Source organism: Corylus avellana, chromosome 10 (assembly GCF_965113065.1).
Source record: "Corylus avellana chromosome 10, dhCorAvel1.hap1.2, whole genome shotgun sequence".
NCBI classification, from domain to species: Eukaryota; Viridiplantae; Streptophyta; class Magnoliopsida; order Fagales; family Betulaceae; genus Corylus; species Corylus avellana.
The window spans coordinates 10,481,211-10,498,366 of NC_142499.1; the positions used below are offsets into that span (position 1 = coordinate 10,481,211).

General features: G+C 38.3%; 2 protein-coding genes across 2 annotated transcripts; both read right to left on the minus strand.

Annotated features, from left to right (window-relative positions):
• Positions 1–2,554: 2,554 nt before the first annotated feature.
• On the minus strand, positions 2,555–4,903 carry LOC132162127 (cytochrome P450 81Q32-like). The gene is made up of 2 exons (XM_088510996.1): positions 3,962–4,903; positions 2,555–3,181 (listed from the first exon to the last, which is right to left on the minus strand). Exons 1-2 carry the CDS (start codon positions 4,853–4,855, stop codon positions 2,555–2,557), a joined length of 1,521 nt encoding a protein of 506 aa, XP_088367122.1. The 5' UTR covers positions 4,856–4,903.
• Positions 4,904–8,221: 3,318 nt separating this feature from the next.
• Positions 8,222–10,226, minus strand: LOC148583343 (uncharacterized). Its single transcript, XM_088511370.1, has 7 exons — positions 9,962–10,226; positions 9,599–9,840; positions 9,252–9,503; positions 9,049–9,141; positions 8,869–8,973; positions 8,410–8,762; positions 8,222–8,309 (listed from the first exon to the last, which is right to left on the minus strand). The coding sequence occupies exons 1-7, from the start codon at positions 10,212–10,214 to the stop codon at positions 8,261–8,263; spliced, it is 1,347 nt and encodes a 448-aa protein (XP_088367496.1). The 5' UTR covers positions 10,215–10,226; the 3' UTR covers positions 8,222–8,260.
• Positions 10,227–17,156: the final 6,930 nt, after the last annotated feature.

A 17,156-nucleotide genomic window follows, 5' to 3' on the forward strand; every position in this document is an offset into this window, starting at 1 on the left:
CCCGGCAATCAGCCTCAGGGTTGTCTCTGCTTCCGCAACTATTGGGGTCCGTAAATTGTTTGGTCCCATAAACAACTTGGGGTAATTATTTTGAAGACCAGAGAGATCTAGTCAAAGTTCTAGTGAAGAAGATAGAATTTGGGATAGCTTGATGAGATAAAAAGATGGTGGTGGGTATAGGCGGAGGAGCTGTGCTACACATCTCACTTTGTTTGATGATGTATAGCTTTTGTTATTTTTTTTTTTCCTTTTTTAAACATATTTTTTCTTAAATACCTTTCCAATTTACAAAATATGTGTATTTATTCTGGTTGTTGGACTGGCCCTGCAGCCTCTCTGTAAGATCTCCCATTGATATAGTAGTCATAATTGTTATTGTTATGATCAACTTGAACTTCATTGCCATCTCAATCTGGTATGTGCTCTCAGCCAAAGCATTTTGTTGATGTAATGCAATAATGATTTTAGTTTCTTTTTAAGAAGACTCGTTTGCTATGACCAGTCTAGATATTCCCTGTTTTAACTGTTCATATTAAATTTTACATATTTAATGGTGTATATATGAAATGAATATGAATCAAATTGGATTTCACATATCTAACGGTTGGAATATGTTGCTGACCCATATTAGAAAATTGATTGCTGCATTAGTTTTCATTTCTGATACAATTGCTTGATCTCTCCTATATTTGTATGTGGGACTTTTCTCTGATTGAACACGAAATAGCAGTGAAAGATGCTTATGCATAAAAGAGTTCTGCCTCCCGAGCTCTTTTGTCCCATTGGGTCGACCTGTAGTAGCTGGCATAAAGTATGAGCTGCACCAAACCAAAAAAAGTTCCCAAACCATTGGGAATCTAGAACGATCAAAAAAGAAAAAAGTCAGTTTTGCTGAAAATAATTATCTTGAACTGAAAAATCATGTTGAAAACAAAAGTTAAGAGGAGGATGAGGATGCACGGGCTTCGATAGAGAATGCCGGAGAATGAAGTTGTGACGGCGTCCACTGTTGACTCCGGCACAACTCCTTCTCCGGCGTTCTCTGTCGATGCCAGCAGATGAGGATGTGCTAGCGTCTTTTGCAAACGCTAGAGAAGGAGTTGTACCGGCGTGGACAATGGACGCCGTCGCATCCTTCTCTGCCGGCGTCGACAAAGAATGCCGGAGGAGTTGTGCAGGCATCAACAGTGGACGCCGGCACAACTTCCTTCTCCAGCGTTTACAGAAGACGCCAGCATCCTCCTCTGCAGGCGTCGACAGATCACGCCGGCCTTTATATTTTCTTCACCGACAGTCGCCCAAAACACCGAAAAACAGCTTTGCCGATGCTGTTTAAGCCAGCCTTAACACCAAGCGCCAGGAATACAATTCCCGGCTTTTTTTTTTTTTTCTCTTCCACGGCATTTTTTGGGCGCCGGGAGAACCTGTTTTTTTTTTTTTTTTTTTGTAGTGTTCCTTTAGTTTGATAAACAAAAACAAATAATTGGTCGTTTGTCAGTTGAATCTTGCCATAAACCACTAGGGGCGGTCGGATCTCGCCACAAAAACACCAAGGGGCAGTCAGATCTCGCCGTAAAATACCAAGGAGTAGTCGAATCTCGCTGCAAATTTCCAAGGGACGGTCGGATCTCGCCGCAAATACCAAAAGCTTAAGCTGATCGGAAGAGGTAAATTTAATCACTTAATCATTACTTTAACACTTTCCCTCACGTGTGGGCTCAAACTTCATTTTTAATATGTGAGGCCCAATACGTGAAATATTTAATAGGGGGTGAATTGACGGAGTCAAGGTTCAATCCCAGGACCTTTGACTTTGATACCATGTTAAAATCTCTGAATTTATGTTTGTTGTCTTGCTTGAATATGCTTGACTTGATCAAATTTTATCTTCTAACAGTTTCAAACCTTCCCTTCTTGAGCAGGAATTGAAGTGGACTCAAACAGGTTCAATAAGATAGTAATTATTGTCTTATTCGAAATGCATTTTAGTTTGCTGAGAATGATTGAAATTATTTTTTAATTGAATCTAATACACTTTACAAGTAAATTCGAAATGCATTTGAAGAAAGAGCGAGGAATAATATTTCTTGTTTAAAAAATATGTAATAAATTGACTCATTCTACATGCATATATATCATTTCTCGAATTTCTTAACTTGAATTTACACCCATTTATTTACCAGATATTTATTTAAAACGGTAGGAAAGGAAATATATTTTTACCCAAATACTCTCTTATAAATTCTTAAACAAATTATGCTTCCAATTGAATCCAGTACAACTTATTAACCAGTACAAGCAAAGAGATCCGAATGCAAATGAATACAGCAATTCAATGTACATATGGCAGTGTCTTTATTAATTAATACGAAGCTTACTAAGTAATGAACATATACCTAAAATATATTTCAGTACTATATCCACTCAAAACTCTAGGACATTTTTTTTTTTTTTTTCTTTCTTTATTCTATTAAAAAAAAACCCTAGGACTTTTTTTTTTTTTTTTTTTCTATTAAAAAAAAAAAAAAATCTCTAAGACAATGTTAATGTTAATTCAAACATAATCTACACACTCGGAAAGGAGGTTATTCATAATGGGACGCGCCTTACACAAGGCCTCCAGTGCAACAGCTTTTGGCATGGTGATTCCAGTACCTTCAGCCATGTCTATTTCTTCCTCGCCAACCCTCTCCCACTCAAAACACTGAATCAATGACCCCAAAGCCAACCCCACCGTCCGTTGGGCTAGTCCTGCCCCTGGACACGCCCTCCTTCCCAACCCAAATGGCATCAACTTGTGCGGATCAGCCTCATCGCACTTGAATCTCTCGGGCTTAAAATTGGTTGCGTTATCCCACACCTTGGGGTCTCTGTGTATGGCCCATGCATTCACCAATAATATTGTGTTACGCGGAACATCGTATCCTCGAATGGTGCAATCATCGGAGGACATGTGGGGTACTAACAGTGGGGCTGCCGGATACAATCGAAGGGTCTCTGAGATTATGCTTTGAAGGTACCGCAGTTTAGGCACATCTGGTTCGTCCATCAAATTCTCTTCTCCAATTTGACTGTCCAACTCAGCTCTAGCCTTCTTCAACACATCAGGATGGTTAAGCAGATTGGACATAGCCCACTCTAATGTCACTGCGGATGTGTCAGTCCCGGCAAGTAGCAAGACCTGCTCAATATCAATTAATTAGTACAAGAATTTGAAAGGAAAAAAATGCATTGATTATTGGGAGTACGTAGAATTGATCAAGCAAGATTTTATGACAAGTTGTAAAAGAATTCATAATGTCCCCAAGAGATAACTCAATCGGCTGAGACCACACCTAATAAAGCGGAGGTCACTAATTCAAATTCTCCTCCCCCCTTGTACAGACATGTAAAAAAAAAAAAAAAAAACAAATGAAAAGACTTCATAAGATGTTGAGCTTATTCAATAATAATAATAAGGACAGAAATGAAATATCCTTCAATCTATTTAAAATAGTGTCAAGTGTCTATAAACATTTAAAATGTTTATAAACATTTAAAATTGTCAATGCAATAGCAACTTTGCTCAAAAAAAAAAAAAAGTGTTTATAAACATTTAAAATGTTAGTCTAAGTTAATAAACTACTATTAATGACCTTAAGAATTTAATATGTGTTTTAAATGTTTATAAACACTCGACACTATTTTTAATGAGTTGAATAATATTTCCTCTAGTCTGGTTTAAAGGAAATTTATGTCCTAATAATAATAGAAAAGAAATCTTAAAAGGGAAAATATTTAGATATATTACAACTTTTAGTAGAAAGTCATTTATAATTAATAAAAGAATTTTTTTTTTTGAATGTAATAAAAGAATTAAAAGAATTAACAAATTAAACAAAACTATTAATAATAGTCTGTCACATCAATATATATAAAAAAATGGTAATAACCTTGACACAACTTATCTTGGAAAACTTACCAAAATAAGGCCTTTGATAATCTGGTCGGTGTAGTAATCGGGCTGGGATTTCTGCAAAGAAAGCAGATGGTGAATCATAGTGTTTCCCTCCTCCTTACCCTTCTTCTCGTCAATAAGGCCTTGCAAGAAGGCATCCGTCCTCATGGCAAGCCCCATCAGCCTCTTCTCCAAACCCCCGTGATCAAACCACCGCAGCATGGGCACGAATTCTTGAGGATTCGACGCTCCTGCATTTGCGAAAGTCTCTCTCATTATTTCCCTAAACTGCCTCGCCTCTTCCTCGTCCTTGACGTCCTCCCCATACCCGTAGTACCGCTTCCCCGCCACCATTCTCATTATGATGTTAAAGGTGAGCTCCGAGAACATTGATTTCAGCTCCACCTTGGCGAAATCTTGGCAAGAGTTGCGCCCCAGCTTGCTCAGCAAGTGCTTGATCTCGTCCCTTCGGATGCCCAAGGACATGTTGAGGCGGGTGGTTGAGAAGATCTCGAGTGCGCTGATGCGGCGGAGGTTGCGCCAGTGGTCGCCGTAGGGGGATGCTACCACAGTGGTCTGGTTGTAGCCGACAATCTTGGCCATGAGGGAGGGAGGACGATTGGCTAAGACGATGTCGTTCTTGGTGAAGCAATCCTCGACTGCGGATGGGGAAGATACGATAACCACCAGGCGAGAGCCGAATCGGAGAGAGAAAATCTGGCCGTATTTTTGCGAGAGGCTGTGGAAAGTCCGGTGGATGGGCTTTTTGGCGAGATGAAGATGACCCAGAATTGGCAGAGAAGGCGGGCTGGGAGGGAGGTGTTTGGGTGTTGTTGTTTGAAGGTGGATGATGAGCTTGAAAGCAACAGCAACGACGAGAAGAGAGAGGGATGAGTATATCAACAACATATCTTCCATGTTTCTGTGAAAATGTCTGTGAAGAAGATATGGTGTATATGGTTTATATGTGGGATAAGCCTTCGTAATTAATAATTTCTGGTAGACAAGTTTTGTTGCTAGTAATTATTGATTAGCCTTTGTAATCCACACGTGAAACAATTAACGCCTAATGTCAGTGCGTGCGTATATACGCTTTCAATTATGCTTTGCATTAGGCTTTGCACGTACGAGACAAACGTACGGTGATATCACGTGTCTATGCTAAGTTAAGGAGACTTGTAAAACAAACGTAGTAGATAAGAGGATTTAGTGATTTACAAATGGGTTCTTTAAATAAAAGTTAAATTTAAGGTTATTTAAAAAAAAAAAAAAATTAAATTTAAGAAGAAAAAATTACTTTATTAAATTTAGAGAATTACTTTTAAAAAGAAACAAACATCACGGCGGTGTTTGCTAATGGCCCAGACCGGTACTGTACATGGCCTCTTCCTTAATCCCCCCCCAAAAAAAATATCTTCATCTTAAAATTAATCCCAACATTCACTACAAGAAATTAGCTCTTTAGGGGCGACTTAAAGTCGCCCCTAAAGACCCTAAAGTGGACGCTGTTGGCAACAGCGTCCACTTTTCGACCCTAAAAGTGTCGACCCTAATAGTCCGACCCTAATGATCAAACGTCTGATCATCAGGGTCCACTTAAAAGTCGACCCTAATGATCACTTTTAGCGTCCACTTTATCGCCCCTAAAAGTCGCAATGTTTGGACCCTAAAGATGATGTAAACGGGAGCGAAAGTCGACCCTAATAGTCAAGCAATAGCGTCCACTTTTAGTTAACCATTAGCGTCGACTTTATGGACCCTAATATCCCTTTTAAAAAAATAATAATAATAACTATTAGCGTCCAAATAAGAGTGGACGCTGATAGTTAAACCATTAGCGTCCACAAAAGTGGACGCTAATGGTCCTAAAAAATTAAAAAAAAAACTAACTATCAGCGTCCACTTAGAGTCGACCCTAATGATGACTTTTAGCGTCCACTTTATCGACGCTAAAAGATACATGTGTTTGACTCTAAAGATGATGTACACAAAAGAATTAGTCGACGCTAATAGTTGACCATTAGCGTCCACAGTTGTGGACGCTGATGGTCCAAAAATATTAAAAAAAAATTGACTATCAGCGTCCACTTTGAAGTAGACGCTGATTAGTTGACCATTAGGGTCGACAATTGTCGACCCTAATGGTCCCTAAAAAAAAAAAAAAAAAAAACTGCGATCGATCGCACACTTGTGTGCGATCGATCGCATCATCAGTAGGTTTTCAAAATTTGGAGATCGATCGCACTTGGACTGAGATCGATCGCAATTTTCCGAAAACCTACTGATGCTGCGATCGATCGCACTCCAAGTGCGATCGATCGCAGCATCAGTAGGTTTTCGGAATTTGGAGATCGATCGCACTTGGAGTGAGATCGATCGCAATTTTCCGAAAACCTACTGATGCTGCGATCGATCGCACTTGAGTACGATCGATCGCAGCATCAGTAGGTTTTCGAAATTTTGGGATCGATCGCACTCCCAAGTGCGATCGATCGCAGCATCAGTACGTTTTCTAATGATTTCCAGTTCAAGTGATTCTCAATTCACACAAAGAACATCAAAAAAGCAACTGACTAGTCTTAGCAAAAAGAGTCACTAATAGAGTAAGATCTTGATGGCTTAAAATATATCATATTTGTAACTCTGACAAATGACAACTAAAACGCCAAAGTGCAGTCCATTCTTATCCATGCAACACATATCAATGATGTTAAAAATTAGACTTTTAGTCAGCTCATTATTTATCAACCCACTTAACTTGTCTCAAGAGTCATGGAGAGATGAAGACCACATGAAATTAGTCAAAATACAACCACCAACCTCTTGTTGAATGTGGACACCGAAATCTCCAAATACAATGTTCCCAAACGCATCTTTAGCATTAGTTTTCTGAATAAAATTCTGCATCAAAAAACAATAACATACTGAATTTTACTCTTCATCTTGGGGAAAAATATAATGAAGAAGTTATAAGATCTATGCAATGCAATGAAATGAACACAGGCAGTTTTTCACAGTATTTCATGAAGCCAAAAAAGAACTGCACAATTAAAATCTCCTGATCAATTAATAGTATTCAACCCAAAAGCGAAAATATGAATTCCTTACGTAACTCACCTGCCGTGCTCCCTCTGCGACACAAATAACAGCCGAACCCTTTGTCTCAATCAGGTATTTCAGATGACTCAAAACACCATGAGGCCCGTGCAAATTAAAAGATACCTTAGATGTGCATATCAGTAGAATCAGTAACAGCTCACAAAGATAACTATCCAATTAATTGCTAGTAATAAGTACCTCATGAATCAAACATATGTCAATTTGTCCACTAGCTAGGGATGCATGCATAGCTATATATCTACTGCTACGGCCCATCAATTTGACAATGCCAACACCATGATAAGCATTGTGCGCCTAACAAGATTGAGGCCAAAAAAAAAAGTTCACTATGAAGAAACCAACACTAAAAGAATTCAGCAGGAAAACTTATCCGGAGAAACATAACTCCATGCATGGGCAAATAAAATGCACGTAGAGTACCTCTATAAGAAACATTGCATTTATGTTTAAGTACACAACAACATTCTTTGATGAATCAATTAATATATGAAATAATCAAACTAATCTAAATGCCCACAAGAAACATAACTCAAAATGACTAACCTCATCAAAATCATAAAAAATATGTGAGAACTGCCCCATTAACCAAACCTGTCAAGGGAAAAAACTATTAAATATTTTTTTTACAATTCATGGGCAGCAAAATTCCAAAACCCAAAATAAAGTACTTATCTGCATTCTCTTCCTTGCCAATTCATCCTCATAAGCAATTTGAGTAATCTACCACAATGAACCAATATATAATATCAAAGACAATGAAAATGAAACCCAAAATGATAGAGAAAGAGATACTAAAAATGTGTTTCTTCATGAAATATATTAAAGCGAGAACCTGCTTGGGCGGTTTAACTTTCTTGTACTCTTGTCATCCTGCATACACTTAAAAATAAAATTTAGAAAGATATTATTACTCCCTTGCATTGTTTACTCAAAGTTCTTTAACCTTGATAACCATGTCAAGGGAGATTTACTAACTCAAAAGTTGTTGAACCAAAAATTTTGCGAATATCTTAATATAATATAAACCAAATAAAAAGTACCAACAGATATACATTACCAAACAGATCACGATCAACAAATAGTCAAATACACATTAGCAAATAGAAAGTACCAACAACTATCCAAATACATAGTATCAAAAAATATATCACAAATACATGCTATCAAAGAGTACATCCTAAATAAAGTTATTCCAAAGCTCCCTCAATTGTTGGCTTCACTTGATGCACCTCCAAGCAAGCTCCCTCCAGACCTAATAGAATAAAATTTCATATAATGATCAATAAGCTTTTTAACGATTACTTAGTATGTGTGTTTTTGTAAAATTAATGCATAGGTAAAGTTTCACTAACCCTCCAATACGTGACATTAAGAACTCAACAGTGGCTTTTAATTTGTTCGTTTCCTCAACGTTGGCTTGCAAATTCTCTCTGTACTGATGAAGTTCAATTCTAGTCTGTTGAAGCTCGCTTTGAGTATCTTCTTGTCTTTTCCTACACTCATCGTGGTTGTCGAACTGGGTGAACGCTTGAGATGAAGTTCTTAAAGGGGTAGGAATAAGACCGCATCCCATTCCTCTAACGTGCCCAGTTCGTCGGCCCCCTAGTACTTGTGTGACTATTTCTTGCATTCGGTCATCCACACTTGTTCCCTCCACATTGCCTTCCTCTAAGCCCTCACTGGTTGTTAATTCTTGCATTTGAAGCTGCACAAGTCATAGTTGGCCTTAGTTTAACATATACTTCATGCAAGTTTACTATTCATGTTCTTCACTAATCAACTTAATGATCGGAGCGTAAACAATTACTTACATATAGACTTTTGCATTTGTCGTTCACAAACTGTTTATCCTTTTTTCTTGTATGGGTAACCTCATACAGTTCAACAGGATTAGGCTTCACTTTTGTTTCTTGTTCCTACACATAATACATATAATCAAAGTTTACACTAAATAACGTTACTTTCATTAAATTATGGTACGAGATACTTACCTTTTTGTAAATGACATTGACAAATGAACAAGTCCCAGCTGTGTGATTTGTTTCCAATTTGCTTCTGTTTAGGGTATTTCGTTCAGACTTTTTCTATGAAATTTGGAAAGAAAAAAAAAACACAATTATTCATAAAATGTCCTCAAGTGCATGCAAATTATATCAATTTGAATATTCTAATCAGTATAATAATATATATTTACCTTCCATTTACCGTCATCAAATGAGTCACATATTAGGTTCCACTGTTGAGGACCATACCCTGCTGGCACGTTTTCCCTCCCAATAGCCTTAGCCCTGGCAATCCCCTCATCATCGTCTTTATCAATGCCGTCAAAATATTTCTTGTAATGATCCCTATACAAGTTCGAACGAAGCCTAGCATATGCACGACCCAATTTATTTTCAACAGCTTTGATGTGCTCGTATCGTTCCATATTCAGTGCGAAGTTTGACTGATACATAATAGATAAGAAAACAATGGTAAAAAATGTGTCACATTAATTTTCCATACGAAACATATTATTAAACATTACATTGATATTCATACCTGAACATGAAACAACAACTTGCTCTTTTCTTCAGCTGGGACCTTTTTCCATTCACCGTGATGGAGTTCGCACATGTTACGAATAATCTCCCCAATCTTGCTTGCAAACCATGATGCATTCTCGCCTACAGGTGCCCGGTGTCTATTTGGGATGTTTAGCACTACGGGACCATGCTTAAGTACATGGTCACTCAACTTCTTACACTTGGCCTTACCCCTTACACTTCTGACAGACGTGGTAGCTGTTATGCAAAACATGGTAACGTAGTAAGTTATATTTGGAAAAGTATATTGTCAAATGTCTATAACAAACCAAAATAATACAAAAATAACAGTTCATAAATATAAAATTCATGAACTTACAAGATGCAGTAGGGGCGGCTCCCTGTGAATCCAATCCTGCCACTGAGTGAATAGGATTATTAGACTCATGCGAAGGATGCCCATCCACTGACTCGAGGAGGAGGGGGGGCGAGGGCGACACATGCATATCTGTATCACCAAACCCAGAATTGAGAGTCGGACTCTCATGCTCGTCAATAAGGCCCCGGCCTTGACCTTGGCCTCGGCCTCGGCCTCGTGCTGCTGGAACACGTTTGCGTCCTGTTGTTGTCATTGTTATGATCAATCTGCTAACAAGTCAAAAACCACAAAATTATATTAGTCAATTTATAACCATATAGCATGTTCAATATTTTTGACAAACATACAATAATCATGCTAGTAAAAAATAAAAATAAAAACACCACAATATATATATATATATATATATATATATATATAGAGAGAGAGAGAGAGAGCATCAATTTCATTAAATATGCTAATACACTTTGTACTTACACCAAATTTGAGCTTATGTGTTCAACACATTTCATCATCAGATTCATATTCAGAATCTGTAGCACTGTTACTTGAAGATGATTGTTCGTGTTCAGAGTCCTCTTCGTGTTCAGAGTCCTCTTCGTGTTCAGAGTCTATATCGTTGTCGCTACATAACTCCTCTTCCTCATCAAAGTTTGTATAATGGTCCTCGTCTGGCAAGTTATCGTTGGCAAACATGCTTGCATCAAGTTGAATATATAATTCGTCAATTGCTATTGTCGCATCATCTCTACGTAATTGAGTGGAGGCTTCAACATTCGCTTCATCAACAAAGACCATATTACCCCCAACACATTCACCTTCCTGGTATACGTCATCACTGAGTCTTTGGTCATCTTCTGTATTATCTCCCTTTTGTACTGTTGGAATATCATAGATGTCTCTATTGATCCACTTCTGCACCACTTTCCAATTACCACCCAATTTGGGATCATCCAAGTAAAACACTTGCGAAGCTTGACATGCTAAGATGAACGGGTCGGATTCACACCATTTACGAGAAGTATTCACAATCGTGAAGCCTTGGTCCATTCGTACTCCTGTTGCACTCCCAGTGTCCCACCAATCACACTCAAACAAGTACACGAGATTTTGGCCAGGGTAACGTAACTCTAGAATATTTTTTAACTCACCATAATACTCCGTTATTGAGGTTTCGTCCTCACCTGAAACAGAAACACCACTGTTCTGAGTAGTACGAGTTTCTGCACATTCTTTTGTGTGATACCTAACCCCATTCACGATGCAACCTCTATACGAATGAACATGACGATCAGGCCCACATGCAAGATCATATAAGTGTTTTGAGTCATTGGCTGCAGTACGCCCACTATTGTATAAACGTTTATGGAACCAACGTTCAAAGTTAGCTTCATGCTTTTTATCAATGTCACGGCCGCCTTCTCTTTTGATCATATTATAATGTTCACTGCATGAAAAATAAACGTATTGGTAAATGATCATCAACCCTACAATTATAACATGTCGTAACAAGTAAAACACAAAGGCCATTACTAAACTTACTCCAAATATGAGGCCGTTTCGTTACAATTGGTAAGCACATACCATCGTGCCCTAGCAAAATCATTAGCATCCAGTGTTACTAATTTAGCTGCTCCTAACGGCCGAACTCGTTGGGAGAACACATCCAAGCGCTGGCTCAATTCTACAACATCAACGTCAACATTTCTCCGTTCACGGTTCCATCTTGTCTCAATCCCCCGAAGGTACCTGGAACAGAAGGTCAAGCTCTCCTCAGCTAAGTAACACTCGACAATAGACCCCTCTGGACGCGCTTTGTTACGCGTCCACTTCTTATATCTTCCAAGTTCTCTTTCGAACGGATACATCCAACGGTTTTGTACGGGACCAGCAAGCTCGGCCTCCCGAGGTAAATGAAGTGCTAGATGGATCATAACATCAAAAAAAGCTGGCGGAAATATTTTTTCCATTTTGCATAAAATTGTTACAATGTCGACTTTCATTTGTTTTAGGATATCAACTTTCAACGTCCGTGCACATAACTGCGTAAAAAATGTACTGAACTCGGTCAATGTTGTTCGTATTTCCGACGTAGAGAAATTTCGAATTGCAACAGGAAGCAAGCGCTGTAAGAAGACATGACAATCGTGGCTTTTCATACCCGAAATTTTACCAGGAAGCTTGTTCACACATCGACCAATGTTAGATGCATACCCGTCAGGAAATTTAACACCTTTCAACCACTCACATAAACTCTTCTTCTCATCTCTTGTCAAGGTGTACTTCGCAAGTGGCATCCTATAAGTTTCACCATTTGGCTGCACATGCAATTCTTTACGTATACCCATCAACTGTAAATCTCTTCGTGCCTTGACTGTGTCCTTGGTCTTCCCATCGATATTCATCAACGTACCTAAGATACTTTCACATATGTTCTTCTCAATATGCATTACATCTAAATTATGACGTAGTTTCAAGCTTGACCAGTAAGGCAACTCAAAGAAAATACTTCTCTTCTTCCAATTCAACACAACATCTGTGTTCTTTCTCTTTCTCCCGCTTGTTTTTCGAAATTGCAAACCCTCAGCATCTCTTAGCTGTTTCAACAATTGACTTTCAGACAATTCTTCAGGTTGCAATCTATGCTCCTCTGTACCATCGAACAAATCTCCTCTTTTGCGCCATGGATGCTCTTGAGGAAGCCACCGACGATGACACATGAAGCACACCTTATGCCCATACTTCAAATACCTGAACGATGTATCCTTATTACATACTGGACATGCAAGCTTTCCAATTGTAGACCACCCAGATAATTTTCCATATGCAGGAAAATCATTTATAGTCCATAGTAATGTCGCATGCAATTGAAATGTCTCTTTCTTTGATGCATCGTACACGCGTATGCCTTCATTCCATAAATCTTTCAAGTCATCAACCAATGGCCGCAAATATACATCAATATTCTTTCCAGGATCTGAAGGCCCTGGGATAATAAGGGGCAACATCAAATTTGGACTCTTCATACACATCCACGGAGGGAGATTGTACACCGTTAACATTACTGCCCATATGCTATATGTTGTACTCATATTACCATATGGGTTGAAACCATCACTTGCTAAGCCAAGCCGCACGTTGCGGGAATCACTTGCAAACCACTCATGTCTTTTATCAAACTCTTTCCATACAATAGAATCGGCGGGGTGTCTGAGAGTATTGCCATCATCTTCTCGACCTTCTTTGTGCCACCGCATTTCCTTGGCCATTTCTTTTGTCATAAACAACCGTTGTAACCTCGATTTTATTGGGAAATACCGTAAGACCTTTTGAGGAATATTACTTTTTCTGCCTTTGCCATCAATCCATCTTGAATTGTTGCACTTTGGGCATACCACTTTGTCTGCATGTTCTTTCCAAAAAAGCACACAACCATTCTTGCATGCGTGTATCTTATCGTAACCGAATCCCAAGTGTCGCCTAAACTGTATTGCTTCTCTATACGAGCGTGGCAATGTCTCTCCATCTGGGAGGGCCGTCTTTATCAAGTCAATCATCATATCAAACGCCTTGTTACTCATGTTGCAGAACGCCTTTATATGAAGCATCTTCAGTATAAAAGCAATTCGTGTAAATTTCTTGCAGCCTGGATAAAGTTCTCGTAAACCATCTTCCCAAAATTGGTAGAAGGAGCTTGTTTGTTCGTGATTATCAGTTGTGGGGCCCTGTGAAGTAGAGGATTCTCCGATGTTAGCATCAACAAATGTCCCCATACATACATCGTCTAACAATTCTTCAACTGCATCAACCTCCTCCATCATTTCACTTGTATGTGTGTGCATGTTTGTAGAAGTGTTTTCCCTAAAATGATCTTCCCCGTGAAATATCCATCTAGTGTATGTCGGAGTAAATCCATTCATATACAAGTGACCCTTCACCTCGCTAATATGAGAATAATATCGATTTGCACAATCACGGCATGGACACTTTGTCATATCACGTGAATCAACTGATTTAACTGCCATTCCCATGAATTCTTCCACACCTTTTTGAAATCGCTCTGAACATCGCGTACTTTCCCGCATCCAACTCCTATCCATATTGATGTCCCTATTAAAGGTTATTCGTTACGTACATGTACGCACACAAGGGAATTAGAAGATCAGATTCTTAAGAATTGAATTAATAGAATTAAATGGGAGGTCTGTTCTCAAATATTAAGAGAGGGAAAGTTTAAAAGGAGCATGAGTAATGAGAGAATTCTAGAAGTGGGTTACTAGTTTAGAACAAATATATACGAAATGATGCTAGCTCAATGCGATGTTACCTAACAAAATATTCTAGAAGTGGGTTACTAGTTTAGAACAAATTTCTATTTGTAATTTATTTACTAGTTTAGCTCAATGACAGTTTTACATTTTTTAGAGAAATGTTAGCGGTCAATAAGTTTTTGATATTTGGCTTATATTCTCTTACACACTCAAGAGATCAACCATTAGACTTATGTAGTCCACCATTGATTTATGTGGAGTCAACATAAGTCCACAAATATAATATTTGATTTGTAAGATTAAATTGACTAAATATGGGAAGAATGGCAATGCTAGGGCAACGAGGATGGGTTAGGTGTGAAAGAAACCCATCCATGTGGAGCTAGGGACAAGATGAAAAATTGATTTGGAAGTATTTGATTATTGTCGGGAAATGATTATGCGGAGATAGTACACATAACACAACGTAATTTTACCATTTTTAAAAACTCAAAAACACATGGGCCACTTTCGTATTTAACCCTAATTTTAAAGCCTAATATTAGCAATTACATGAGCAAAGTTCCAATAAACTTTACTTTACTTTAATCCATTAATCCATTAAACTTTACTTTAATCCATTAAACTTAACTAATCGGAATCAGAGCAAACTGCGATCGATCGCATGATCGATCGCAGTACCAGACACCCAATGTGAGGAACCTACTGATGCTGCGATCGATCCTGCGATCGATCGCAGTACCAGACACCCAATGTGAGGAACCTACTGATGCTGCGATCGATCGCAGGATCGATCGCAGTACCAGACACCCAATGTGAGGAACCTACTGATGCTGCGATCGATCGCAGGATCGATCGCAGTATCAGACACCCAATGTGAGGAACCTACTGATGCTGCGATCGATCGCAGGATCGATCGCAGGATCGATCGCAGGATCGGACACCCAATGTGAGGAACCTACTGATGCTGCGATCGATCGCAGGATCGATCGCAGGATCAGAAGCTGAAACTGAGAAACAGAGTACCCTGCGATCGATCGCAGGCCTGATGCGATCGATCGCAGATAGGCGTTTGCAGAACATCTTCCTGCTTCTGTGGACACAAATAGAGGACCTTATACACCAGACATAGAGGACCTTATACACAAATAGAGGACCTTATTTTTGAATTTTAATCGTATTGATTAGGGAAGAAAACAAGAAGAAGAAGAAGTTGTAATGCATATTAGGGCCATGATTTCTAAATGAAAGGTCATCTAACATATATGCAATAACCTTTATTTATACAAAAGATTAATTTCATAAAATTAATCAAAATCCAGTTCAATTATTTGATGTGTTTGAGAAGAGAAAAATAAATATATAATCAAAGGTCATCTAACAGATGTGTTTGAGAAGAGAAAAATTGCAAAGATTAATTTGATCCAATTCCATTTCCTCCGGTTTAGTTAACACTTTAGAAAAAAAAAAAAAAAAACATACTCATACGAAAAAGAAATCATGGGACTTAATCCAACATCAGCTAAGGACATAGAGTATGGTGTGCTCTTAAGAATTGTTGAGTCCTCTTCAAGCAAACAATTGCCTAAAATAGAATGCTTTCGTAGATCCCGCTTTTGAGCCTCTCTCTCCTATGCAATTCCGATAGTATCGTTTCTCCAAGAGCTACCACAAAGCTCTTGGACTCCTCATCTAAACCAGAATCATTGGCCATAATTCTATCCATTAACTTGCACCACCAACACTAAAACCTCTACCAGCAGCATAATCCACAAAGCTGTAAAGAGGTACCACACTCTCACCATACTTCTCAAAGCCATCCAATTCCTGCTTGGCCTTGGCCCTAAGCTCCTCTGCTACCTCCATTGCCTTTCATTTATTGGGTATTAGGGGCCTCTCACAATAGCTATGGACTGCAATCTGGATAGGAGATTGTAGCCACTAGCTACATCCCAAAACTCAATCGAACGCTTGTCATGATTCTTCTTAATTTCCCCAATATATAAAAGGGTGGAAAGTAATATCTTAAACTCAAATCTTTCAAAATAGGAAAAGCAAACCCTTTTTGTAATTTGCTCAGGTAACAGGAGGGGTGACCAAGATCCCTAGTGATAACTTCACATGCACACCATGGTGGCTCCCTGTTTGGCTTGTGATTCAAACCCTAGAGAGAGAGAGAGAGAGAGATAGAATCTTTCTATTGGGGAAAGATAAGAAAAAGATGATGTTGGGGCATGTCTAGTGTATAAGGATCAAAGCCACATAAAGACTGTTTGTGTAATGAGAAAAGGGGGGAATTGGACTCTCTCATGGTACATAAAGATTAAAGGGTCCTCTAATACCCAAGTAGTAACTTTGCTTTTTTCCTTTTGTGATTCTTTTGACTGCCTTCAAAATTCTCGTAGGGATATACAACTCTTTTAAGTTTCTTATTATTTTCGTCCATGAATATAAGTTTGTTAAGACGAATAATGTAAATCTTAGTATGTTTTATGAACTTATTTTATTCTTTATTTTCTACTTGTGATATGAAACATCAATTTGTCACAACATTCTATAAGTTGAGATAAACGAACCCACCTAATTTCTAAAAGGCAATGGAGGTAGCAGAGGAGCTTATACAAAAAAAAAAGCTTCATTTAAGTGATTTTTTTTTTAATTTTCTAAATGAAAGGTCATCTAACATATATGCCCAATAAATGAAAGGTCATCTAACATCCAATTTTTAAATGAAAGGTCATCTAACATTGATATAAGTTGGCCGCTTTAAAGTTTCTGCTTCATCTTTGTGAGTTGTAAAAGTTTATTAATATTATTTACTTAAGAAATACTAAAACTACACTCTCATCCCACCAAGTTGATATGACATTTCCATCGATCCTTAATTTTCGTTTCTTTGTTACCAAGGATTTATTGGTTGATGA

What these genes read in the sequence shown, in the direction of transcription:
- LOC148583343 (XM_088511370.1), bottom strand. Translation starts at nt 10,214, where the DNA reads ATGACAACAACAGGACGCAAACGTGTTCCAGCAGCACGAGGCCGAGGC. An exon ending in AGCCGCCCCTACTGCATCTT is followed by an intron (nt 9,841 to 9,961) that starts GTAAGTTCATGA and finishes TTTGCATAACAG; the next exon opens with CTACCACGTCTGTCAGAAGT. An exon ending in TTAATGTCACGTATTGGAGG is followed by an intron (nt 8,310 to 8,409) that starts GTTAGTGAAACT and finishes TTATTCTATTAG; the next exon opens with GTCTGGAGGGAGCTTGCTTG.
- LOC132162127 (XM_088510996.1), bottom strand. Translation starts at nt 4,855, where the DNA reads ATGGAAGATATGTTGTTGATATACTCATCCCTCTCTCTTCTCGTCGTT. An exon ending in TTATCAAAGGCCTTATTTTG is followed by an intron (nt 3,182 to 3,961) that starts GTAAGTTTTCCA and finishes GATATTGAGCAG; the next exon opens with GTCTTGCTACTTGCCGGGAC.